The 25,308-nt window shown below is 45.7% G+C and overlaps 5 protein-coding genes across 5 annotated transcripts in view; 3 read left to right on the forward strand and 2 right to left on the reverse strand.

Moving 5' to 3' along the window:
* LOC125950750 (aminopeptidase N) overlaps window positions 1–3,218 on the forward strand; it is a 14,553-nt gene extending 11,335 nt beyond the window's left edge. The window contains exons 12-16 of the mRNA XM_049678996.1: window positions 1,191–1,454; window positions 1,524–1,606; window positions 1,711–1,808; window positions 1,911–2,470; window positions 2,543–3,218. Of these exons, the coding sequence (XP_049534953.1) occupies window positions 1,191–1,454; window positions 1,524–1,606; window positions 1,711–1,808; window positions 1,911–2,470; window positions 2,543–3,122 (1,585 nt within the window). The 3' untranslated portion in view covers window positions 3,123–3,218. The remainder of the gene's footprint in view (window positions 1–1,190; window positions 1,455–1,523; window positions 1,607–1,710; window positions 1,809–1,910; window positions 2,471–2,542) is intronic.
* A 554-nt stretch (window positions 3,219–3,772) lies between these two features.
* LOC125950747 (uncharacterized) lies at window positions 3,773–7,939 on the forward strand. The gene is made up of 10 exons (XM_049678993.1): window positions 3,773–3,919; window positions 3,991–4,074; window positions 4,848–5,142; window positions 5,309–5,391; window positions 5,458–5,691; window positions 5,778–6,015; window positions 6,091–6,252; window positions 6,326–6,723; window positions 6,783–7,114; window positions 7,181–7,939. Exons 1-10 carry the CDS (start codon window positions 3,850–3,852, stop codon window positions 7,847–7,849), a joined length of 2,565 nt encoding a protein of 854 aa, XP_049534950.1. The 5' UTR covers window positions 3,773–3,849; the 3' UTR covers window positions 7,850–7,939.
* Window positions 7,933–15,003, reverse strand: LOC125950749 (aminopeptidase N-like). Its single transcript, XM_049678995.1, has 11 exons — window positions 14,275–15,003; window positions 14,062–14,208; window positions 13,863–13,995; window positions 13,453–13,803; window positions 12,182–13,379; window positions 10,768–11,218; window positions 10,505–10,651; window positions 10,307–10,439; window positions 9,887–10,237; window positions 8,334–9,818; window positions 7,933–8,266 (listed from the first exon to the last, which is right to left on the reverse strand). Exons 1-11 carry the CDS (start codon window positions 14,775–14,777, stop codon window positions 8,000–8,002), a joined length of 5,166 nt encoding a protein of 1,721 aa, XP_049534952.1. The 5' UTR covers window positions 14,778–15,003; the 3' UTR covers window positions 7,933–7,999.
* Window positions 11,281–12,164, reverse strand: LOC125950748 (uncharacterized). The gene is made up of 2 exons (XM_049678994.1): window positions 11,889–12,164; window positions 11,281–11,806 (listed from the first exon to the last, which is right to left on the reverse strand). The coding sequence occupies exons 1-2, from the start codon at window positions 12,105–12,107 to the stop codon at window positions 11,549–11,551; spliced, it is 477 nt and encodes a 158-aa protein (XP_049534951.1). The 5' UTR covers window positions 12,108–12,164; the 3' UTR covers window positions 11,281–11,548.
* Window positions 15,004–16,781: 1,778 nt separating the features above from the next.
* LOC125959179 (uncharacterized) lies at window positions 16,782–25,060 on the forward strand. Its single transcript, XM_049691990.1, has 14 exons — window positions 16,782–17,536; window positions 17,604–17,689; window positions 17,757–19,092; window positions 19,153–19,346; window positions 19,417–19,582; window positions 19,688–19,827; window positions 19,908–20,210; window positions 20,861–20,899; window positions 21,784–22,461; window positions 22,535–23,867; window positions 23,937–24,127; window positions 24,203–24,368; window positions 24,443–24,582; window positions 24,673–25,060. Exons 1-14 carry the CDS (start codon window positions 16,934–16,936, stop codon window positions 24,974–24,976), a joined length of 5,679 nt encoding a protein of 1,892 aa, XP_049547947.1. The 5' UTR covers window positions 16,782–16,933; the 3' UTR covers window positions 24,977–25,060.
* The last annotated feature ends 248 nt before the right edge of the window (window positions 25,061–25,308 follow it).

Here is a 25,308-nt window from a genome sequence, read left to right on the forward strand (position 1 = left end):
TACCGCAAAACCTATGAATCGTTTCGTAGAAGCAACAATGACTGCAAAGCTGCCCTCAAGATGCTGCCGATTATCACAAAAAAATCGAAAAGCCAATGATATTCGAAAAAAGTGGGGTGAAATATTTCATTACATGTCCTGAATCATTAATTATTAATATTTACTTATATTGCTTTTGGAAAACATCACACATCACGTCACAATCAATTTTCTCTAATTTCTTCCTCGTTTATTCCAACCCGAGTTCGAGTTAATCTGTACACATAATCTTCATCCTACAACGCTTACAGATCGTCGTTCTGTTGAATTTTTGTCTTTTAAAGTGCTGCTTTCCTCTAATTTTGTCATTTAATCATTATTTTGATTAATATTTTCGATGTTATACGATCGCTTAGCATAAGCATAAGGCTAAGCTGCTTATTGGTTCATGACAAATTACCGTAAATAATTTATGATTCGCCCAAAAGATGCCATCATTTTTTCATGTGTACCTTTCGTGCATGGCAAAAATCAACACCCTCGTAGCCTGCCAAATTCAACCGATAAGCGCATGGAAAGCAAATGAAGAACGAACGAAAAGAACGTTTAAAAAGACTAAACGATTACTTTGCTAAGCCAAATCAAAGACTTGACCAGGAGTAATGGTATTGTATAAAAAAGAATGATTCCTTAATGTTTTTACCTCGATGGTGTATTGCTCATCCGGGGGGATCACACGCAACGATACCGCGAACAAACACAACGAGAACGAATTTCAATGGGATCCCCACCTTTCGCTAGATCGTCTGACCAACAGGTTCCGAAGGCCGTTAAGTTTGTGCTCGCGTTCAGTCTAACGTCCGTTGCCACTGGAGAAGCAACATCTTCGTCTCAGAACGATCATGGGGGCTCAAACAACTTCGCTGATCTTCCTGCTTTTGTTAGCTGTCGCTGCTGGATGTGAGTATTTGCTACCTAACGCTTTTTAAATGGTATCTGTATGAATGAGGTGAAACAATTATGTTGCTTTTACGAATTACAGCTCAACATCAGGAATATGATGGACGATCGATGTTGCAAGATTTTCGCAATCATTTCATGACATACGAGCATATCGAGATCGATGGTAAAGAAATCGTGTGAAACCGGTGTTCGATGCAGATATCGCGGTACTCTCTAGAACTAATAATTTGTGTAGAATGTCCCTACAGTTACCTGAGATCCATATACTCGGACTATTGTCACGTTGTGCAAGTTCTCAACGCGGATACCGTCTGCCTTGGGGTGTTGGTTAATGAGTACTACATTCTCACGACCGCCGGTTGCGTACCAGATGACTGGAAACTTGTGCACGTGCAGCTAGTATCCGGATGGAATATTTCCATTGTGGAGCGATTGGAGTACAAGGACTACAAAAACCTGAATGTAACGAAAGATAAGGCACCAGTTTTGTTACGTATCAATGGCACCACCAGGTATGGCGCTGCAGATGGTGAATGAATCAACAGATCTAATCGTCTTATAATTGGTTATTTGTGATGTAGCCTTCCGTACGACAACACGGCGGCCTGTTTGTGGCCAAAAAGTAACCTGCTTTCCTACGCCAAAGTGCAGGAAGTTGCTTTCGGTGAGTTTCTAGTGGACAAATCACCAAGTCTGACGTTCTTTGAAGAACCAAATTTGTTTCAACCAGACATTTGCTCGAAATTCATCTGTTTGCTTATCTCTCAGACCCGACGCTAGGCAAGATGATTCAGAACACGACCGTATGTTCGTCGGCAAAACAGCAAGTTTGTTTGGAAAAAACATTCACGGAATGGTGTCATCGGGTGGGTTACATTCTGTGATAATTGCTAAGTGGCTCTAAGTCATGACCCCTAGCCATATTAACACGTGCTAATGTTTGTCGGTTTACTCGCTTGACGAAACAGAAACCATCGAGCAGCATCCTACAGATACGGGACCTGGACAAGTACTCAATGCACCCGATGTTGGTGGGGTTGTTTTGCGATGAGCAACAGCAACTGGTACCGGTGTCTAGCTACGCAGCTTTGATTCGTGATGTCATTTCCAGTGACCGGATCCTATTCAGCATCCCGAATCGCGGTCTGGGTGAAAAGTGTATCACCGGCAAAGATAAGGACGGTGTTTGTCTACGACTCGAATCATGCCCCCGATTCTTTGCTGGTCTCAAGAGAAAAACACTTAACCTAACATCGATCGAGCAGTGCGGTTTCGATGGTTCGGATGTGCTACACTGTTGTCCCAACGAGGATCTGCTGAAATCGGAGAGCAATCGAGAGAAGCTCGATGCCATCGTGCAGGAGGTGGAACACTGTCACGAGCTGTACGATGTGTACCGGAGGACCACCAAGGAGCAACAGCTTCATTCGCAGCTTGCACTTATACGAAACGAAGCCGATAAGGTAGTATGTACCGGAACGCTTATCAGCCGAAAGTTTGTACTGACAGCTGCTCAGTGTGTTCTGCAGTAAGTATTCCGTGAATCCTTAGCTTGCTAGCAACCTATGCAATATATGTGCGTGTGTGTGTATACTTGTAGGATCAAAGCAATGAAGAGCACGGTTAAGATTGGTGTTGCCGCTACATACGATCAGGTGATCCAGGTGCGCAAAATTGCATCAACCGTCGTTCATCCGCTGTTTGAGCCTCAGTCCAGTCACTACAATGTAGCTATCCTTGAGCTGGACACACCAATCCTGGTGACCGAGTATAGTGTGCCGGCCTGTATGTGGCCCGAATCGGAACGCATGCCAACGAAGCTAACCTCGACCGGCTACGATGCAAACTCCAATGCTGTCACAATTAACGTTGTGAATCCGTTGTACTACATGAACTGCCGTTTGAAATACTATCGCAATCTGACCCTTACGGAGACCTGCGTGCTGCCCGATACGGATGGGAGCTTTTGCGGCGATGCACCGTCGGCTTGTTCAGAGTCTGGCACGGGCATGTATAGCACCGTGTATATGAACTATGATTGGAGGCCGGTAACTTACGTCGTAGGCGTGTACAGCAACGGAGCCCAATGCGCCCAGGATGGACCGGCCATTTACACTCGCGTTAGTGAATATTTTGCGTGGATCAAGAGTGAACTTTACAGGATCTCACAAGATGCCTAAATCACTGGATTAACCCACTCGACTCGAACCATGTATAGCCTGACTAACTCAAAGTTGATTTTTCTTATTAATAACAACCTACATGATTGAAAAGCACACAGTTGTTTGTTGTTTTTACCTAGGCTAGGATTTTCCGGGCGGGATTTCCAGAATCAAGGTGTGAGGGTTGGGAATTTACTGTCGGTCGATCGTGTAATAAATCCGAAATCTTCTTCGGTTTCTTTCCGGTTTTGCTCCATCCCAAAAGGCCAAAATTAAAACCCGTCTTCGGGGTTTCTGTCCGAACTGGTTCTTGTACCGCTAAACGACGATCTACCGAATGCATGTTTAATCAGTATGCCTTATGCGTTCGCGTTCTGTTCGATCGTGGGTTTGTTTGTTTTGATTAACAATAACCCGTTCCGAGCAGAGTTACTTTACTAATACCATGAAACACGTTGGAGCAGGTCGATCACTGATCGTCAACGATGATGAGCTACTTAATCTACTATGGATGCTGGTGGTTGATCTTGTTGTATCGTGGTCGTGGTGTTATCGGGCGTACTAGGAAATTCCCAGCTCCCCGCTCACTGATTGAGAGGTTGAGCAAGGGTTTAGGCCGAGAGCTAAAAGTCACGTAAATGCAACGAACTAGCGAACCCACCAACCAGTCCGGTTCTAGCAACCGACCCGTTAACTGTGACTTCTTTTTTGTGTAAGCCGTGCGGTTGGCCTCTTATCAGTCACCATGGCGGTGTGTCGACCTTCATATTCTTCTGCTGGATTTCTGTTGCTTGTTGTCGGATGTTTTCACGCGGGTCCGTACCATTGAGCTAGTTGTGAGTTTACGTTAAGCGCAGCTAAGGTCATGGTCGTGTGTATTTCACAGGTAGGGCATCGCTTTTTCCAGAAAAAGCAAAGCAGCTGGAGTTTTCCGATCTATTGATGCCCAATGAGGAGCAAAGCGTTCGAGGTAAGCTCTTTTGTGACACGAAAATCTTCAGGGGTATTGACATTCAAATGGGTCAACACGAGATGCTATTAATCCGAACAGCGTTCCGATAGTTAGGATGCTTTGGCTAGAAGGCTCTGTAGCAGGCAGTCTATATAGAATAAGTTTACTCGAACGTAGTATTGGTATTTCATACGGTTCACTGGTTATCATATATTTGTTCTCGATTCAATCTGTGAACATCTACGGAGTGTGCTCTGCAAACACATATGAGCAGAGAAGTTCAAGAAATGGTAGACAGACTAAGACCATCACGGGCTACATTCATAAGCACCGGCGCTAATGCTCCTGGCGATCGTATTATATTGATGGATTTTCGCACCTTGCGATCGCTGATAATCATGCTAGTCATAAGTGGAAACATTCATATGACCTTAACTGTGATATGTTTGAGTTAGATAGTGAAATTAAAAGTGCCAGTTTGATGTTACACATAATCGGTTGAATTACCACACTACTGAGCTATCACGGTCAAGACACTGAAAATTATGGTGGTCCCTCAACCCTTAAACAATCGAATTAAACAAGCGCACTCCACTACTCTTAATTGTCTGGCAAATGCATCTCTATTTAATGCCCCGGTTCAGCAAATCAGCTTCGAAAACGACTCCACACAGAACTCATCCTGGAATTGAATGTACAATGCCTCGTTATGATCTCACCATGCGTTTCCAGCAATTGGCTTATATTGTATTCCATTTTATCTTCAATAACTAAATGCTATACATTTCCAGATTGTCCCTTCACCATCTACCAGTATGGAGGTTATGCGCTTGCAAGTTCAATATTCGCTGAGCGATTTGTTGATAAAACTTTTAGCCACACCGCAAAGGTACGATTGGGCGAGGTGTATTGCGTGGGGATCATTGTAGATGAAAATCATGTCCTCACAAACTCGGAGTGCGTAGATGAGATCGATCTGCCTGAAGTTAAGCTGACCAACGAAACACTGCCTGTAATCGAGGTTGCCGAAACGTTTTCTAATCCGGATTTTAACGTTACTCTGCTCCGCCTAAATTCCTCAATTGAGTAAGTAAAACTTCATGCCTATCTGTTGCATTTTTTTTTTCTTCTGGAGAAGAATTGTCGTATGCAGCTAATATTTGTTCAAAAGTGTATAAAAATAGTTTGTCAATTAGCTGTCAGCAACAAATTGCTCAATTAATCTGATTTAAAATGCTCATTTTCTATCCAGATTTAATTCGCTTGCCGTGCCGGCTTGCTTCTGGAATGCACCATACGAAAAAGGATTCGAGAAACTTCAAAGGCTTTTTGTTGGTAAGTAATGCAGCAAGCTGTCGGTGGCTACCTCAACGCAATAACACATCCGATTGTGTTTCGCAGATGAGAACGGAAATATGAGCGTAGAGTCTACTAAGTGCACGTTTCAAAACCGGAAAGACTGTTTAGAAGCGATCGGAAATACCGGTGATATCTTGCAGACCAGGACTATCGCCAAATGGCGCATGCATCCGTTTGTACTAAGCTTCGGTTTGGACGAAAGCGGAGCCCCAGTGCCCGTATCACAGTATATTGACTGGATAAGCAAGATGGCAGAAAGTAACATTTCATCCTCGGGTCAGTATTGGTACATTCGTAGCCTAGAAGAATGAAACAATCGTAAACTCCATAAAAAACACATTTTGCAACCATATGCTTTGCAGAATGCGTCGCACGCCACGAAACATTGCGAGAATACGAAGATAGCATGGTTTCCAAAAGCGATAACTATCAGACTGTTCAATACTCGAAAAGTAGATTTTCGTATACCGAACTGAACATGTATAAGGTGCGAATCATACCAAGTGACACAGAAAAAACATCCAAACGCCATTGTTACGGTTCCTTGATCGGTCCTAAATTTGTAATCAGTTCGGCCAGTTGCTTGAAGCAACATGAAGGGTAAGTCTCTGGAAGGTAAAGCAACATAAATGCATCAATCAATCAATGATCAACTGCAAATCTCACAAACGCTAGTCAAACCTACGAGGTAGAGATGGGTCAACAGTACACCTACCAAAAAGACGCAGGGTATCGTGCCCAAGTTCCCGCACTAAAGGTACATTATCATCCGGAGTACGATGTGGTGACCTCTGCGAATGATGTAGCTCTAGTAGAATTGGTAGCGCCTATCCATAAGTAAGTAGACTCAAGAAATAACAAACTGCCAATGATTGTTACGAAACTAATATCTACCATTTATGCAACACAGTTTTTCCAAAAACTTTTTACCTGCCTGCATCTGGACACACGAAAAGCTTCCGGTCGATCTGTTTCAAATCAACGGCTACGCACCATTCGACAACAATGATGATTTAGCCACCAGGACCCAACAAATGTACGTTACCGCTGGTGTATACGACGATTGTGTCGATAAACTGGAATCGAACCAGTTCTGTGCAGGATTTCCGACCGCATTGCCACCGGAAACCTGTCACAACAGTATTGGTTCTGCGATGTCACGGTCGCTGTACACCTTCGATCGCTTCTACGAGTACATCTTTGCTATTAACAGCAGAGGAGAGAACTGTGGTTTCAACTGGCCAACCATATTCACCAAGATCACACCCTATATACAGTGGATTGATAGTATCATTTTTGCACCAAAAGGTAGGCAAAGGAAAAGCAGGCTAGTACACTTAAGATTTACTAATCGATTAGTCTTTCAGTGCGTTATGAAGATAAAACAAGTTACTATGGTGATCGTTGTTCGAGAGATGATGGTACGGAAGGTACTTGTGTCTACCTGAAACAGTGTCCTAAGTTGGACAAGGAAGCTCAGCAAGGAAACAGTATAGTAGCTGCACCGTCCTGTTCTTACGGTATGGAAGGCGAATTGGTAGTGTGCTGTTCGGATGAAAATTTCCTGCGCGAAGAATCACAGCGACCGCAACTAACGGCAGCCCATGAAGAGCTCGAGAACTGTCCCAACCTGTATCATGAGTTCAGAAGGAACAAATCACCCTACAAGGTGGACAATTTTCCAACGTATCCGTACTTGGTAAGTTCAAAGTGCAGTGCAAGCGTGACAGTGCAGGTGTTCACTCATTATTTATCCTTTCAACAGGTCCGTATCGATGATGGCGAGAATCGCACATGCAACGGAACGATCGTTTCGAAACAGTTCATCCTTACTACGGCTGGTTGCTATCAGAAACTAGGACACGATAACGTTACGATCGTAGCAGGAAACACCACTCATCAGAGGCTCGCTGTACAGGATACATTTATTCATCCTGAGTATAGAAACGATTCTGCCGAGTACAATCTAGTGCTGCTTAGACTGGAAAAACCACTATCGATCGATAACGAAACGATACCAGCCTGCCTGTGGAATAACCATTCTCATACTCCATTGCGACTGGAAGAAGTGTACAGTAATCCTAACCCAACTCATCAGTACTACTATCCACTGTTCTCGAAAGAATGCGAACGGAAGCATAGGACGAGTGTGAAAGCACATCAATTATGCATTGAACAAGACCTTATGTTCTATCAAGATCGTCGATCTCTGAAGCTAGACGCTGGTAATGGACTGGTTAGCCACTTTGCGCAGGGTGTACACGAGTACAAGGTAACATACCTGGTGGGCTTGTATGGAAAGGTTGGTCACTCTTTTGAAGATAATTCCGATTCCGATTATGTTACTACTTCAACCTATAGTGTATATCAACGAATCAGCGAGTACTATCAATGGATTAGGAACGTTATCCTCGTAGCAATGCAAGAGGTCTAAGATGACTTTTGTAATATCGTTTTATCATTTTCACTTCTAGAAATATTTAATTTTGGAACAAATAAAAACGGAACCTCAGCCAATGTTAGTGAAACATTTCTGTGTTTTATTGTCAATTCATTCACAATCAATGCCACTCTCATTGGCAGTTCATAAGTAATTCATAATTTTGCCAATGATCAAACCAAATAAAACTGTAGGCAATGTAAGACTTCCCCAGACACGTGCAGACCCGCCATCACCCGGTGGTTCTTGAGTCGTACCCTCGTACATTTCATCGATGAGCCAAGAGTTGACGGATGAGGAGTAGCTTTCGATCCAAGCAATATTCTGCTCTGCCTTTTGTTTAGCACCTTCAATGGCTTCTACAATGGTAGCCAGCATTGTGCCTCTATACTTTTCCTTAATTTGAACGAGCTGGAAGGAACATCATGAGTGTTATAATTTATTGTTCAGATGATGATAAAATATTTTTACGACTTACCAATTCATAGTCGGATCGTTTATTGATGCGATTACCCAGCTCGGCGATAATAGGCAACATGTCTGGTATCAGGTACGCAACTGTGTAATAATGTTCATACAAATAGTTTAGCGCCGCAGTTCGAGCCGTTGAGCTTCCACCGATAAGAGCGAGATAAATCTGGTTTCGGGTAGCGATCGTTATCGGAAGGCTTGGTTCGTTTTGATTAGTTAGCGATAGGTAATAGTGTAGGATCTTTTCGTTTCGGGAACAACCGACACTGGTAATGTATCGGTTGATCATGTCCAAGTCTACACTTTCAGCTAAGAATTGTCCCTCAAACCATGCGATTGTATCATTAACTGTGACTGATAGCCCGTGCTTGTGGAGCGCACAAAAGACTGCAGCTTGTGTCTCTTCAGGAATAACGAAGGATGGATCATCAATAGTCTTATTAATAAGAGTAGAGGCATCGTGCAAACATGTTGTAGCACCCGAATAGCATGCAAGATAGACGGTGTTTCCCCGGTGTAGCCTATTAATGTGATCCACGGAACCTACTAGCCGCACGTTTTCATACATACAGCTAGTAAGAGTGCGAACATAGGTTTCGAACCTTGGATATCCTTCGTATCCAGCATACATACGATCTAGGTGAAGCAACGCATTGTATGCTGTGCTCCATGGTATGTACTCTGTCTCTCGCTCCAGATATTGCATCAACGACAATGCGACACTGTAATCGACTAGTCCGGCACGAGCCAAATTTGCAACGTCATCTACGAGCTGGGCGCGATTGATAACAGGAATGTGCTCATCAAATTTATCGTCATTCAGTGTTTTAATCAGTTGATTCCAGCTCTCCTTGTCATAGTTCACCCGATAATATCCAGTCTGTTGCTTGTTCATGAAGATCACATCAATATTGGAATCAATATTGACCGACACCTCCGGTTGATCTGGTGTTAACCAAAACGATGGGGCGGTGTTTTCTTTGTCTTCGGCCGACATACCGTTGAACCCGTAATTAAGGGGCACATAAAACAGTTCATTTTTCGGTGGAGTATCGAGATCGTTCGGCATCCAGAACCTCTTCTGAGAGGCCTTCAGTGTACGTTGGTTCCAATCGATCGTCACCGTTACTAGCGGATAGCCTGGAGCGTTAGCCCAGCTTTCAAAGATCTTCTCGACACTTGCCGGTAGGTCGACTGTTCGGAACTTTTCAATGCTTTCATAGAGGTACTGTGGATTCGTTGTAAGATAGCTACGTGATCGTAGATAATCATTGAGCGCCGGCCTGAAGTTATCGAAGCCGATGACATTTTGGATCATGCGTATGACGGACGCACTCTTGGCGTAAACCACATAATCGAAAAGGTTATTTAGTAACGATGGTCTTGTGGCATCATAACTCATGGGACGATTGTTGCTTTGACAGTCCTGCCCGAGAGCAGAATGTACATTGGTCACGATGAACTGCTCCCACAGATTCCACGTTGGCTCGAGCTAAATTAACCGAGATAAGAAACGAATGAAACATATTCCCTGTTCCTATATTCTATAATCGATTGTACCTGTGAAGTGATGTAGTACTCGAAGTATCGAGCAAAGCCTTCACTCAACCACAAATACGTCCACCACTCCGGGGTCACTTCGTTGCCGAACCACATGTGAGTTAGCTCGTGAGTGATAAGATCACCTATGTTCTGTTTCGTTCGCGCAGTGGTTACTCCTTCCTCGTAAATCAAATACTGCTCGCGGAATGTTATCAAACCCCAGTTCTCCATCGCACCCATCGCAAAGTCGGGTATGGCAATTAAATCCGCTTTTGGTAGTTGATACTGATGACCGAAGAAGTTTTCCAATGTACGCATCGATTTTCCTAAGAAATCTAATGCATACCCTGTGTGCGCCACTTTGTGAGCCTATAACATACGGATGAAAAGATATCGTTGAGTTCAGTATTCTTAAGGCTATTACGGTAGTATTCGTACCACAGCAAACACTCGGAAACGATCAGATTCCTGGGAGATGGTCTCAAAATCGGAAATAACAAATGCTAACAGATAGCTTGACATGAGTGGAGTCGTATCGAACCTTGTCACCGTGTAATCACCCACTTGAGTTCTGGAATCAATGTATACAGATAAATTATCGTTTTCAAGCGATGTACTTGAATGTTTCAACGCTACTTTTCAATAACCGGCATATTGGAGATTGCGTTATATTCCGTACGGTGCCGAATCTGGACATCATATGTGGCCTTGAATGATGGTTCATCGTAGCAGGGGAATACTGTGCGAGCGTATGTAGCCTCAAAATGAGTTGTAGCCAAGTATCTACCGTAGGGTAACATAAAGTAGATTAGCTATTGACTACTCACTTCTTTCGGATGCATGCACAATCACAATGTGTTCTATCATATTTTGATTGCGAACCGCTGTTAGCAACTCACCTCGTCATGTTGCCCACTTTATAACTACTCCTGTACAGCCCTTTGAGCTCTGTGCCGATACTGTTCGAAAAGCTCATACGCACTCGGTACGTGCTGTCCGGCACAAAAGATCCTTCAGCAAAAACGAACATAATTTTCTCAACATCGTACTGCTCAATGGTCTCGATCAGGGTTCGATTCGATCCTTCGGGTCCCGTCACACTGATACTTTCTTTATCAATCACTGGGCCGGCAATGTTCAAATGGAAGCTATCACTTGGGCGATTGAATCGCACCAGTATGTCCACGGTGCCGGTGTAAGAGTAAAAGTCGTAGCTTGTTACGTCAAGCTCCAGCTTGTAGGATATCGGCTCAGACTGATTGCCCAATCGGTTACTGGGATCGTTATAATTCTCATCATACCACGGAGGGCCTATTTCTACCGAACTCCGAGGGGCTCCATTGAGAATCACTGGCAAGGAAACAGCAACAATAAGCCACAATTTCGGAACGTACATTTTGACGACCCTGCTGCAGACGGTGTACTAAAGCCAGTACCAATCCTTTCTGCTCTAAATAGCTCAGCATTGAGAGTGCTAGTAGAAGCAGCGAATAGAGATTAGATAATAAACCTTAATTGCTACTTGGACAATACCAGCTGACAATACGATTGACAATAGATAGTCCTCGTTATCGTCAGACATTCGTTGGTGGATTACCGATTGATTTAAGGCTTGCTGCAAACCATATACATCTAGAAACACAATAATCTCTGTTTCTGAAAATGTACCTTGTGATTCGTTTAATTAAAAACATGTCCAATGACGACGCATAGAAAGGCTATCGAAGCTACTAAACCAGACTGTACAACTATGGTAGCTCCGTTATCATCTGGCACTGCCGCGCTTCCATAGTTTTGGGATACCAGCCACCTAGAGATAACGATGGAGTGCTTATTCAACCAGTTCATCGTTTCATCTGCATATCTGATGGCTCGCTGTACGGCATCAGTAACTGCAACAGTCATTGCGTCTTTATTTGTATCCTTAATCCGGACCAGCTGCAGAAGAGAGAGAATATACGATAGAAAGAAAACTACAAGAAAAGATGAACAAATCGAAGAGAGAGCATCCATTACGAACCATGTCATATTCAACACGTGAGTTGATGTTCGCTCCTATAGCCTCGAAAATTGACAAAAGCTGCCTCTCCTGCAGCATTTCGGTCAGCGGTCGATAGTTACTAGCGATGTATTCAAGTGCTAACCGACGTGTGGTTGGACCACCCTTGATTAAACTAACAAGAATGTGGTTTTTCAAGGAATTCGGAATTGATAGACCAGGAACATCCATATGCACCATGTCCAGATAGAATCCGATTATTGCTGCATCTCGGGAACAGCCTAGTGAAAGGATGAAGCTGTCTACTAACTCACGAAACTCAGCCGGATGCTGAAAGAACTTTGAAAAGAGCACCGCCTCATACTGCGTACCACTGAGCGACTTATGTTTGTTGAACGCACAAAATATGGTGGGCTGCAAGTCTTTTGGGATGTACAGGGAATCGTTCCCAAGGGCTACCTGCAGGACACTGTCGGTTTCAGCTAAACAAGGCGTAACGCCAAAGTAGCATGCCAAGTATAAGGCTTTCTCGCGATGCAATAGGCTTAGATGGTCGAGTTTCCCCTGCAATTGGGTTTTGTGGTACACTAGAGTGGTGAGATTACGCACATAGCTTTCGAATCGCTCATATTCAGAGTTTGACGAGAATAGTCGATCCAAATGAAGCAACGCATTGTACGCTGTGCTCCATGGTATGTACTCTGTCTCTCGCTCCAGATATTGCATCAACGACAATGCGACACTGTAATCGACTAGCCCGGCACGAGCCAAATTTGCAACGTCATCTACGAGCTGGGCGCGATTGATAACAGGAATGTGCTCATCAAACTTATCGTCATTCAGTGTTTTAATCAGTTGATTCCAGCTCTCCTTGTCATAGTTCACCCGATAATATCCAGTCTGTTGCTTGTTCATGAAGATCACATCAATATTGGAATCAATATTGACCGACACCTCCGGTTGATCTGGTGTTAACCAAAAAGATGGGGCGGTGTTTTCTTTGTCTTCGGCCGACATACCGTTGAACCCGTAATTAAGGGGCACATAAAACAGTTCATTTTTCGGTGGAGTATCGAGATCGTTCGGCATCCAGAACCTCTTCTGAGAGGCCTTCAGTGTACGTTGGTTCCAATCGATCGTCACCGTTACTAGCGGATAGCCTGGAGCGTTAGCCCAGCTTTCAAAGATCTTCTCGACACTTGCCGGTAGGTCGACTGTTCGGAATTTTTCAATGCTTTCATAGAGGTACTGTGGATTCGTTGTAAGATAGCTACGTGATCGTAGATAATCATTGAGCGCCGGCCTGAAGTTATCGAAGCCGATGACATTCTGGATCATGCGTATGACGGACGCACTCTTGGCATAAACGACGTAGTCATACAATTCATTCACAATGGAGAGCTCAGAGCTGTAGTAGCTCATTGCACGATTATTACTGTGACAATCTTGAGCTAGTGCGGAGTGTACATTGGTCACGATGAACTGCTCCCAGAATGTCCAGGAAGGTTCAAGCTGAATGAAGGTAAGGTGAATTTAATAAACTTAGTGTTACAGTAGCAATTCACAATTTTAGGAAGCAAACTACCTGTGACGTGATGTAGTACTCGAAATAACGGGCAAATCCTTCATTAAGCCAAACGTATGTCCACCATTCCGGGGTAACTTCGTTACCGAACCACATATGCGCCAATTCGTGAGTGATTACAGCCGCAATAGATTGTTGGGCTTGTGCTGTCGTTTCCCCTGGCTGATACAATAGGTAATCTTCTCGAAACGTTATCAAACCCCAGTTCTCCATAGCACCCATCGCAAAGTCCGGTATAGCTACCAGATCGATCTTCGGCATTTGGTTTTGTCGACCGAAGTAGTTCTCCAACGCCCGAAGCGCACGAGCCGCAATACTATGGGCATATGCTGTTTGGTGCTCTCTGCCTTCCTGTTGAATTTATGTCGCGTGTATTTCGTATACATTCGATGCGTACCATGCATACATACCGGAGCATAAACTCTGAAGAGCTCATCCTGTGATGACACTGTTTTCAGTTCCGATACCACGAACGCCAGGAGGTACGTCGACATTAGAGGAGTTGGCTGGAATGTTGTTTCCACGAACGCGTCACTTTCGTCTCTGCAATATGTATATTACTGTAACTAACCTCACGCTCAGATAGTCACGTGTGTTGTCGCAGCTTACCTTTGACTTTCCGGCATATTAGACAGGGCAGTATACTTAACGCCGTGACGAATCTTAATCAGGAAACTGGCTTTATATTCCGGCTCATCGTAACACGGAAACACCGTTCGGGCGTACGTAGCAGCGAAAAAGGTGGTTGCTATATACCTACATTGTGCGGTCACATTAAAAGAAGTGTTCTATCCTCCCTACCTGACACTTCGAAAAACTCACTTTTCTCCATATTCTGTCTTGTAGCTGCTCCTATACAGACCTTTGAAAAAGTCGACATTAATATCACCCTCAAACTCCAAGTGGGCGGTGTACACTTCGTCCAAGATTAGCTGTTCACTAAAGCTTATAAACACGATTTGTAGTTCGTGTTGGATTTCGAAGCCGGCAATCGGAACATGACTCATATCGGACCGCACCAAACGCAAAGTTCCTTCATCGATACTCAAACCAGCACTGTTGATAGCAAACACGCTGGAATTCGCTAATTGTTTGAACCTCACCTCGACCATTCCGGAATACGCCAGAAAATGATCATCTGTCAGGTCGAGGAAAAGATCGTATGAAATGGGTAGCGATGTTTTTGGTAGCACATAATCTAATGCTTCAAATTGCACAACTGTTCGAGTTGTGGTGTTGCTTGAAGTGTTCGATTGGTGTATATCGTATGCTCTTGCGCTAGATAGCAAAGCCACTCCCAACATCATTAAACACATCCTAGCCATGATACCTTCGGATTGCACGGTTGTTTATGAACTGACGAATTCATCGACCGTCGACATCCATCTTCCCATACGTATTTGATAAGACAAACAAGTACCTCAATCACCCGCTCTCGTGGTCATTTACAATCGGAGTGCCAATAGATAAGGATAGCTTAACAGCAGCTCTACTACGTGTTTGCGAGAGTGTGCGCGAACGCGCGCCACCTATTAAATCACTAAGCTAGCTATAATGTGTGACATTTGTGACTGACGGCATCTGATAATGGAGTCTTGAGCTGTAAAGCAGACAATAAAGGGGAGACATCTCTCGCTCAGTCAAATTCTCGCGAAACTATTTTAATTGTTATGTTCGCACGAACAGCGCCGCTTTGCTTTCGACAGTTTTATTGCTATAGCGTTAATACTTTTGATAACACATTAGTACGCGAAAATGTGCCAGGTAATCTCTAAACATGCCATTCCATGACAATCACTTGGAATTTGCTAGCTCAGTTTTGAACCAGGCTTCAGTTTCACAGTGAAGTACATTTGGGCACTCGTCAACAGCCCACTCGAAATAACCACTTCAAATGATTCACCTCCTCTAAAAATAGGAGGAAGAATTCTTTTTTATGCTCACTATATACAAATCTATCCTTTTAAATGTTGCATGCAAGATTTATAATGTTTTGCGAAAGGGAAACCGATCCTCACCAAATTCTTACCAAATCAGTGCAATGGAAGTGATCCATCGTTTGAAAGTGCGAGCTCTTTAAAACATTCCAACAATAAGCCATCGACAGATAACGAGCGATTGTCTACCTTCAAATTTCCTGCCGGCGGGCTAAAACACGGTGGCGGTGGTGACGACGACGACGACGACGACGTAACGTAGATGCAGTACCCGCGTGTCGAAGAACAGTACAATTACGATATTTACTGCAGCTAATTACTATTTAGTGTTTAACCATCTCTAAAGCGCCGGCGGCAGATCGCGCTCGCGTCTGGCAGGATGGTAATACTTTTAACCTACATCATGCACCGAGATAAGGAACCATCCCCACTCCCACTTCCGCTCCCTCTCTCTCTCCCCTCGTCTTTCTCTGTTCTTGCGTTAATGACGCCACGGTACGGGAGAAGTAGAATAAAGTACCGAGATTCTAGTCGGCGGAGCATCTCCAGTTGTGATCGATCATGTGAGATCGTCGCAACGTTACGGTGTCCTCCAGTGTCTAACCAGGTAAGTGAATGTTAGATGGAATTAATGAACTGTGCAAAACTGGTTGTGAATCGTGAGCACTTCTGTGGAAATCCGTGGAGCGAAATAAATCCTGCTGGGCTGCATCGTGTTAAGAATCAATCATCAGGGGGTTGCCCCAGTAGGTGGTTTCGTGGTTACGCGCGGAATTGACAATCATGTGATATTCCAGGTTCTTACTGATCAACGCAAGTGAGCCCAGTGCTGGCTGAGTGAAATCCAATCAAATAGCTAATCAAAAAATCATACCGCCGATCGATTAAACGGTAACGCATATCGATCAATATTATTGAATCATTTGACAACGAATGATTCACGGTTGGTTCGATAATGAATAGACCGACGGTGCTGCTGGACTGTCTAGTGATGTTCCGAGCAATCCCCCGATCGTCCAGGACCCGGGAGAGGGATGGCAAGGGGGGAAGGGGGGGGGGGGGAACTACCCCGAACGAACCCTCAATCTAGCCTACGGTCCTATAGTCTTTCCTCGCTACTCGTCAACACTCGGTGTAGTCACATTTGATGTATCCGTGCACGTTGGTTAGATAAAAAGTAGCAAAGAAGCAAGAACGCGCGTTGTTACACCGTCTCCTATCGCTGCTGATGACGAACTAACATCGGGAGGGCGCTTTCTAGAGACAGATAATAAGTTCCTCTCTAGTGCACTCGCTGATAAAGGAGCCAAAGCTTCCCAAGAGCTGCGTTCTTCAAACCGCTATTGCCGTAGGTTTCAATAGCTTGCTATAAATATGGCAGCCGAAGCACCGGTTCGCTCAGTACGATTCGGGAGAGCCGGAAAGTGTACTGGCAGTGGTTGGTGGTGGTAGGGATCGGCTCGAAGATCCTGTTAAGAAGTTTATTTTGTAAAAAAACGAAACAGTGTAATCGTTGGTAGTTGAACTTGTGTCATTTTTGCAGAATGTCGCGTAAAATGATTTGGTGCATTGTTGCCTGCACCGTAATTGCTATCGTTCAGTGGGGCCAAGCGACCTGTAGCCCGCTAATTCCCACGGAGGAACTATCGTCGACGACAGCGACTCTTCGTGCCCGACCAGAGGAGTATCGGCTGACAGATGATATCGTGCCATCGCATTACGATATCGAAATCAAACCCTACTTCGAACCGGAACCGAACCGATCGGCCTTCTCGTTCGATGGTAGCACCACGATAACGGTCACCGCGGCCGCGGAGAAAATTGATCAGATCAAACTACACACGTCGAACCTCGATCTACTGTCCGTCAGTGTGCTGCGGAAGAGTAATAGCGCTCCGGTTCCGCTGATCAATCGAACATACGATGAGGAAACGGAGGTACTGACACTCATCCTTAGCACGGAGCTGTTGCGGAACGTGGAGTATCTGCTCGTCTTTTCCTACGTCGGCCAAATGGAGGAAGATATGCGTGGGTTCTACCGGAGCTACTATACGGAGAACGGGGTAAAGGTGTGGCTGGGAACTACACAGTTCGAACAGATGGAGGCTCGCAAAGCGTTCCCGTGTTTCGATGAGCCCAAGTTCAAGGTATCATAACTTCCAAAACTCCCTCCAGCCGTTAGGCAAAGATATTCAACCTTTTTTCTCCGCTCAGTCTCAGTTTGATCTGAAGATCGTCTACCAACACCCAAAATACACGCCCTACGCAAATACACCGTTGGTGAGAAACGATTCCCTAGGGTAAGTAGCATCGTTGACGGATGAAAACCGTACGGGGAAAGTAAAACGGATGCATTACTATCCACAGTAATGGACGATATCGGGCAACTTTTGCTACCACCCCGGTCATGTCCACGTATCTGCTGGCTTTCATCGTCGCACCGTACGTAAAGACCGGGGTCGAGCCGGTCCCAATTCTTGCGCGACCTGAGGCGACCAATCAAACCGAGTACGCTTCAAGTGAAGGTCGGAAGCTGTTACAGCACTTAGGCACCTGGATTGATTATCCGTTCGACAAAGTACCGGAAATCAAGAGTATGGCCATGGCGGCCATTCCGGATTTTGCGGCGGGTGCGATGGAAAACTGGGGCCTGATTACGTACCGTGAGTCAGCGTTGTTGTACGTCCCGGACGAGGCCACTAGTCTGCAGCAGCAGCGCGTTGCTACCATCATCTCACACGAGCTCGCTCATCAGTGGTTCGGCAATCTGGTCACGTGTGAGTGGTGGAACGTAACCTGGCTCAACGAAGGATTTGCTACCTACCTGGAGTACTTTGGAACCGATTCGGCCGAACCAAGCTGGGAGCTAGGCCAGCAGTTTATCGTCGATAAGCTGCAGAGCGCAATGCAGGCGGATGGTTGGCCAGAAACGCACCCTATGACACATCCCGTCTATACGAAGACCCAAGCAGCCGCCATATTTGATGCGATCTCGTACAACAAGGGAGGAGTGGTGCTAAGAATGATGGAGCACTACCTGACGAGCGTCGTGTTCCAGACGGCATTGAGGGAGTATGTCAAGGAGCGAGCCTTTAAAACGTCCCAACCGGAGGATCTTTTCAGAGCATTCGATCGGCACAATGCCAATGCTAGCGAGTACATAAAACCATGGACCACACAGCCCGGCTATCCGCTGGTTACTGTCACTAGTGATCCGGAAGGGTTTAACCTCACCCAGCGTCGCTTCCTGTACAATGGCACGACCGATAGCAACGAAGTCATAACGTGGCCACTGCCCATCACCTACGCCACCACCGAGCTAGAGTTCGCCCACACAAAGCCAACGATCGTCACTAGTTCAAGCTTTCAAATTAAGCTAGCTAATGCCAGCGAGCTGCCGTACTTCGTGCTCAACAACCAGCAGGCCTTCTACTATCGGGTAAACTATGACGAAGAACTCTGGACAAAGATTGGTAATGCTTTGCGTAGCGATAAGTTCGGTGGTATTCACGTGCTAAATCGTGCGCAAATTGTGGACGATCTGTTCAATCTTGCCCGCGCTGACATCGTGAGCTATGAGCGGGCACTCGATCTGTTGGACTACCTTCGAAAGGAAACGGAGTTCCTGCCCTGGTTGGCCGCAGCCAATGGTCTGTCGACGCTATCCCTGAAGATCCATGAAGAAGATGAAGCTCTATTCACGGTAGGTGACAGGAAACAGCCACACTGTAGTGCCACTGTTTTCATGCTGTTTGTATTCCAGAATTATGTGTTGGATCTGTTCGCTGAAGCCTACGAACTGGTTAAATTCCAAGTGCCCACCAACTCCGAACGTCGAGTACATACTTATCTGCGCCGCCTGGTACTAGACTGGACTTGCCGATACGGGCACGAAGCCTGTAGTAAGGAGGCGTTGAGAGAGTTTGAGAATCTGCGCCTTAATCCCCAAACTAGCAAGTAAGTAGTTACACTTGCAAACACTTCATCACCGGACGCTTGGTAATCTTTCTACCCTTTGCTCACCTAGAGTACATCCCGATATTCGTCAGACGGTGTACTGCGAGGGTGTGCGGCGTGGTACGAGCGAACAATATAACTTCTTACAGACCCGCTACCTTAGCACCAATGTAGCCACCGAGCAACAGCTGGCACTACAGGGGCTGAGTTGTGCGACGCGAGAGACACTGATCCATGTAAGCTCTTCTACAAGCTAATAATCTCCGCTTCTTACAGCCTTGAGAGCTATCTGAAGTACCCTTAAGAAGTTGCTAATCGAACGGTAAATTCTCTCGAAACAGCAATTCATGAACCTTACTAGCTCGGAAGATGTACGGCAACAGGACAAGAGTACTGCACTATCACTGCTTTTGGCTAATCCAAGCTCACTACCAGCTGTGGTATCTTATCTGACGGAAAACCATGGCCATTGGGCGGATGCGTAAGTATCAATACTCCACCATGAGCTGCTGCTTAGGTTGTGTATGAAACTGCTTACCTCTTCTCTTATTTTCTTCACAGACACGGTTCATATCGGTATGTTGGACAAGCATTCCAAGGAATACTGGTCCGAACGAAGAGCGTTTCCCTGAAGGATACCATCCAAACGTTCGCTCAAACCAACGAGCATGTGCTGGGGCCAGAGGCGTACAGCATGATCATCAATGGATTGGAGGAATACGAGCTCAATGAACAGTTTATTCTTAATCACCGTGACGGTATCCGTGCGTTCTTGAAGCGGAAAGATCGTAGCGCCGCAACGGTCACTACTGCCAGCACCATCGGAATGGTGTCCTGCTTGACACTGTTGATCATCGGTAGATTTTGAATCATTACTCATACTCAATCATATGGTTAATCCTGCAATAAAGATAATAGGATAACTCGTTGACCTTGTCGAATGTCCTGAATAGTTTCACGACGCCATCTCATGGTAATACCCAATGCAGTAGCCACCAGCGGAAGCAATTCTCCCTGCTATTGCGATGAATGAACCACAATCTCGCTCCCGGATCGCGCCTTACTCCGAATTCCCATACATGACGATGACCGGCAGTTATTCGCCGTGTCTTTGTCCAGTCATTGGGAATCACAGATTCGAATTCGAATCTACTTTCCTACGTCACAATCTCTTTCCGCTAGCCTTGTCACTCGAGAGTTCCAATTTTCGTAGACCACTATAAAACGGCAGTCACGGGACGAGTGGGAGCGGAAAGGGGAGGCTTAACTCGTTATAATTGGGAATCACAATGCTCGATGTTGTTCACTCATTTGTATCAGTTCGACAAAAGGAGCTATCGATTGTACGACGACTATCGTGTAATGCTACTGATAATAGGTGTCATGTTTTTGCCTCCCTTTCTAATTTACTATCTTGCTGATACTTCAGCTTCAGCGCACCCCATTATCGTCACCTAGCTGAGGCGCGTCTTCTATAAAAGCGGAATCGCGGAACGATGAGCCACTCAGTTTAGGGCAGATCATTTGGGGCCCCGTAAGAGCAGTAGCGTCAGGTAATGATAGCTGAGTGGTGAACTGAAGCTACCGAGCGAATGTCAGCAATACTAGCAGGGTATCTAGACCCAGTACTGAAAAGCAGTACGTCGTGACGAAGATCAGTTTGTTGAGGATGTCGAAAAAACGATCATTCTACTATTCAGTGCTGTGCCTGCATACGTTATGGAAAAGTGTCATGTGCTGTATTTGCTCGACCCAAATTTTCGTACCGTTCGTAATCGTGAGGAATTTGCAAAATTTCCGGTATAATGGGGATTGTGGTCCAAAAAGTATAACCGCCACGTGTTATCAGAAACTCAGCCGCCAGGTTGCAAGAGGTTTGCGGTTACAGTTTTCCCATTGAGCCGCCTGTCAGTAGAACTGAAGGTCGCATTGTTGGCACATGTTGCACTGAGCTAGCCGGCATGTTCTCTGATACGATCTTTGCGAAAAACTCGTTACGAGCAAACATGCTAGCTACAAGTGTATTATCTTGACTATTGGTGACTTTGAAGTGTCGAAGAAGAACTGAAAGTGAATCTACATCTCTATCATTTTGGCAATTTTTTGAAACTGCTAGCAACGGCGGTTCGTTCGCTGTCTGAGTCACTCATGATCGTCCGTTGAAACGCTCCATTAGCCACTATCACTGCCAAGTATGCAGTATCATTTGTCCTCGCAATTGATTTATTGATGGACACTTCAATAAGCCACGAGCAGCAAGGCGATCCATAGTTACTTTTAATGGTCTATTTAGATAATGAAACGCGTTTTTGGCATCGGACATCACTTGCGCCACTTATCAGTTATTGCTCATTCGCTACATTTGTACCTTTGCCGGAATAGTCCATGGGCTCCTCATTGAAAAGCAACCCTCGCACTTCTTATCTTCACATTACAGGATGAGATTAGTGGACAGGTTAGTACTGGTGGCCATCGTTGCCTGTGGTTGTATTGTTGTCTCGCAGTCGAGCCCACTGGATCCGGACCGGTATCTGCTGGTCGAGGCTGAACCACGGGCTGCGCTCGAGGACTATCGGTTGAACGAAGAAGTGTGGCCATCGCACTATGACATTGAGATCACACCATACTTTGTGGCTGAAGGCACCAAAACAGCGTTCACATTCGATGGCAGAGCATCGATAACGGTCAAAACGACACTCACCGGCATCAGTACAATAAAGCTGCACATGGCGCGAATGGAGATCACCTCATGGAGCATCACCCGCGTACAGGGTGGGGCGGATGTCCCACGCAATCCCGAGGCTTACGATCCTGAAACGGAAATCCTAACCCTTTCGATGCCCACACCGCTCACTCCGAACGAAGAGTATCAGCTGAACTTCGTGTACATCGGCAATATGGATGAGGATATGCATGGATTTTATCGTAGCTACTATCTCGTGAACGGAGAGAAAGTTTGGATGGGTTCTACACAGTTCCAACAAACACATTCTCGGCGAGCATTCCCAAGCTTTGATGAACCACGCTACAAGGCAACATGGTCGATAAAGATCATCCACACCCCGCAATACAACGTGTTCTCCAACACGCCAATTATTAGCGCGATATCGAATGGGTTAGTATCATCTTTCGTCCATTTGGAGTGTCCCTGTATGACGTAGGAACCTCTTCTATTCTGTATCCTTTAGTGCAGGACGAACTATCACCACTTTTGCCAAAACACCGGTCATGTCGAGCTATTTGGTAGCTTTCATCGTGGCACCGTACGAGACAACATCCCGCGACGAGATGGGTATTCTCGCCCGTCCTCAAGCCCAAAACCAGACCGCCTACAGTCTAGACGTTGGATTGCAGCTGCTCCGTGCGTTGGGTGATTTCGTCTCCTATCCATACACGAGTGTTCCCGAAATGTCGCGCATGTATATGGCCGCCATACCGGACTTTTCGGCCGGTGCCATGGAAAACTGGGGTCTGCTAACGTACCGTGAGACAAACATCCTCTACCGGTCAGACGATTCGACCAGCATGCAGCAGCAGCGCATTGCCGCCGTCATCTCGCACGAGATCGCTCACCAGTGGTTCGGTGATCTGCTCACGTGCGAATGGTGGGATGTAACATGGCTCAATGAAGGCTTTGCCCGGTACTTCCAGTACTTCGGAACGCAGCTGGTCGAAAAGAACTGGGATCTGGAGCATCAGTTTGTGGTAGAGCAGTTGCAAGGAGTGATGCAGATGGACAGTCTAAGGAATACGCGCCCCATGACACACCCAGTGTACACACAGGCTCAGGCTAGCGGTGTCTTCGATAACATCTCTTACAACAAGGGTGCCGTAATGTTGCGCCTTCTCGAACACCTGCTTACCCCCGAACGCTTCCGAACGGCATTGCGAGAGTACGTACGGGATAACGCTTACCGTACGGTTCGTCCGGACAACTTCTTCGCTGTGCTGAATCGCTTTGAGGCGACGGTCAAGATGCACCTAGAACCATGGACGGTACAGGGAGGATACCCGCTAGTCACCGTCACGAGCACCGATAAAGGATTCACGCTTACGCAACGGCGTTTCCTGGTGGACGAACTGACTCATAACGATGATACTCTGTGGTCTCTGCCCATTACTTACGCCACTAAGGAAGCGGACTTCGCCAACACGCAGCCTACGTTCCACGAGGGTGCCACGATAACGCTAGAAGTGGCAGGTGCCGCCGATGCGCCATACTTTATCCTCAACAATCAGCAGATTGGCTACTATCGAGTCAACTATGATGCTGGACTTTGGGGAAAGATTAGCAAGGCTCTGCATAGCGAACGCTTCGGTGGTATCCACGTGCTGAACCGAGCGCAACTGGTCGACGATCTGTTTAATCTGGCCCGTGGTGATGTCGTCCCGTACGGAACGGCACTCGACATTCTCGAGTATCTGAAGGAAGAGACCGAATATGCTCCCTGGTTGGCAGCGGTCAATGGACTTACGACGTTGGCCCGTCGTGTACACGAGGAAGATGAGCAGCTGTTCAAGGTAAGGGAGTGGACGTAAATGAGTGACAGACTATAGATATCTAACGAAGAGACTTGGCTTCCCACAAAGCACCACATCTTGGATATTTTCAGCAAAGTGTACGGTGTGGTGAAGTTCCAGCCAACGGCCACCAATGAACGCCGCGTCCACACCTATCTGCGACAGAACGTGCTGCAGTGGGCATGCAACTATGGACACGAGGAGTGCAGTGAAGCAGCTGTTAAGGAATTTGAAAGATTTTTCCAGAATCCTACCATCAAGTAAGAAACCCCAGCGGCGTAGCTCAACATTGAGAAGTATTCTATTTATGCTAATATTTTCATCTTATTTTTTAGAGTAAACCCCGATTTGCGCCAGGTCGTGTACTGCGAGGGGATCCGCAAGGGCACTAGAGAACATTTTGAGTTCCTGTGGAACCAATATCTTACTAGCAATATGGCCACGGAGCAGATTCTGATCCTGCAAGGTCTGGGTTGTGCATCATCCAAGGAGTTGGTCAATGTATGTAGTAGTTCTGAAGTGAAGCGAAGACTCGGAAGAAGCCAACGAACGTACTAATCACACTTTCTCTGCAGATAATGTTGGATGCCATTACGACCGAGAACGTCCGGCCGCAGGACAAAAGCAATGCGTACACGTACGTCATTAACAATGCATACACTCTGCCCCACGTGTCAGCGTATCTGCAGCAGAATCACGCCATTTGGGCCGCAGCGTAAGTTACGGAGCCCCCCCCCCCCCCCCCCCCAAGGAACAAACAGTTCCAAAAGACATCCATCTCTATTTCTTTCCTTCTCGTTCATAGGCACGGCAGCTACTTGAATGTAGCATCGGCATTCAATAATTTGCTTGCCCGTTTGAAGAACGACGCTGAGAAGGACAAGATCAGCGCGTTCATCGAGACCAACAAGGCTGTGCTTGGTACGGCAGCATACGATTCGATTAAGCGCGGATTGGGTGATTACGAAACCAACAAGCAGTTCACCACGAAGAACCGTGACGAAATTCGGGACTTCCTGAAGAAGAAGGCTGACGGTGGTGCCGCAACCGTGCTCACAAACGTTTCGTTGATCGTCGGATTGGTGGTGCTTGCTCTTTCGCGCCAGTAACGCAAAACGAACTGTGCATAGTAGAGATTATGGCAGCATATCCAAAATAAACTGTTTATAAAAATATTTGATCGTTTCTCGAATCTTTACGAAGAAGAATTATTCATCCATCTATCTATATTGGGTCTTTTCCTTGTATCATAGTGTATGTAAATATCAAATTGTTATAATTAACAAAAAAAATATTTTGAACCCGTATCAAATCTTAACTTTTCACAGCGTTTAATTTTCTCAATTTCTTTCGCGCTCATGCCTCTTTTCACATGTGGTGGACTTTGCTGTATTAAAGTATTTAAATTAAAAAGAAATTTTCTTTTTTAAGTATGCAACTG

Source organism: Anopheles darlingi, chromosome 2, assembly GCF_943734745.1.
Source record: "Anopheles darlingi chromosome 2, idAnoDarlMG_H_01, whole genome shotgun sequence".
NCBI classification, from domain to species: Eukaryota; Metazoa; Arthropoda; class Insecta; order Diptera; family Culicidae; genus Anopheles; species Anopheles darlingi.

Coding starts and splice junctions, on each gene's coding strand:
- LOC125950747 (XM_049678993.1), top strand. CDS start 3,850: ATGGCGGTGTGTCGACCTTCATATTCTTCTGCTGGATTTCTGTTGCTT. Junction 5,392..5,457: donor ACTTCAAAGGCTTTTTGTTG/GTAAGTAATGCA, acceptor TGTGTTTCGCAG/ATGAGAACGGAAATATGAGC. Junction 6,016..6,090: donor TGCTTGAAGCAACATGAAGG/GTAAGTCTCTGG, acceptor CACAAACGCTAG/TCAAACCTACGAGGTAGAGA.
- LOC125950748 (XM_049678994.1), bottom strand. CDS start 12,107: ATGGTGCATATGGATGTTCCTGGTCTATCAATTCCGAATTCCTTGAAA. Junction 11,807..11,888: donor CACGTGTTGAATATGACATG/GTTCGTAATGGA, acceptor TCTCTTCTGCAG/CTGGTCCGGATTAAGGATAC.
- LOC125950749 (XM_049678995.1), bottom strand. CDS start 14,777: ATGGCTAGGATGTGTTTAATGATGTTGGGAGTGGCTTTGCTATCTAGC. Junction 13,996..14,061: donor AATATGCCGGAAAGTCAAAG/GTAAGCTGCGAC, acceptor TACATATTGCAG/AGACGAAAGTGACGCGTTCG. Junction 13,380..13,452: donor AGTACTACATCACGTCACAG/GTAGTTTGCTTC, acceptor ACCTTCATTCAG/CTTGAACCTTCCTGGACATT.
- LOC125959179 (XM_049691990.1), top strand. CDS start 16,934: ATGTCGCGTAAAATGATTTGGTGCATTGTTGCCTGCACCGTAATTGCT. Junction 17,537..17,603: donor TCGATGAGCCCAAGTTCAAG/GTATCATAACTT, acceptor TTCTCCGCTCAG/TCTCAGTTTGATCTGAAGAT. Junction 17,690..17,756: donor GTGAGAAACGATTCCCTAGG/GTAAGTAGCATC, acceptor TACTATCCACAG/TAATGGACGATATCGGGCAA.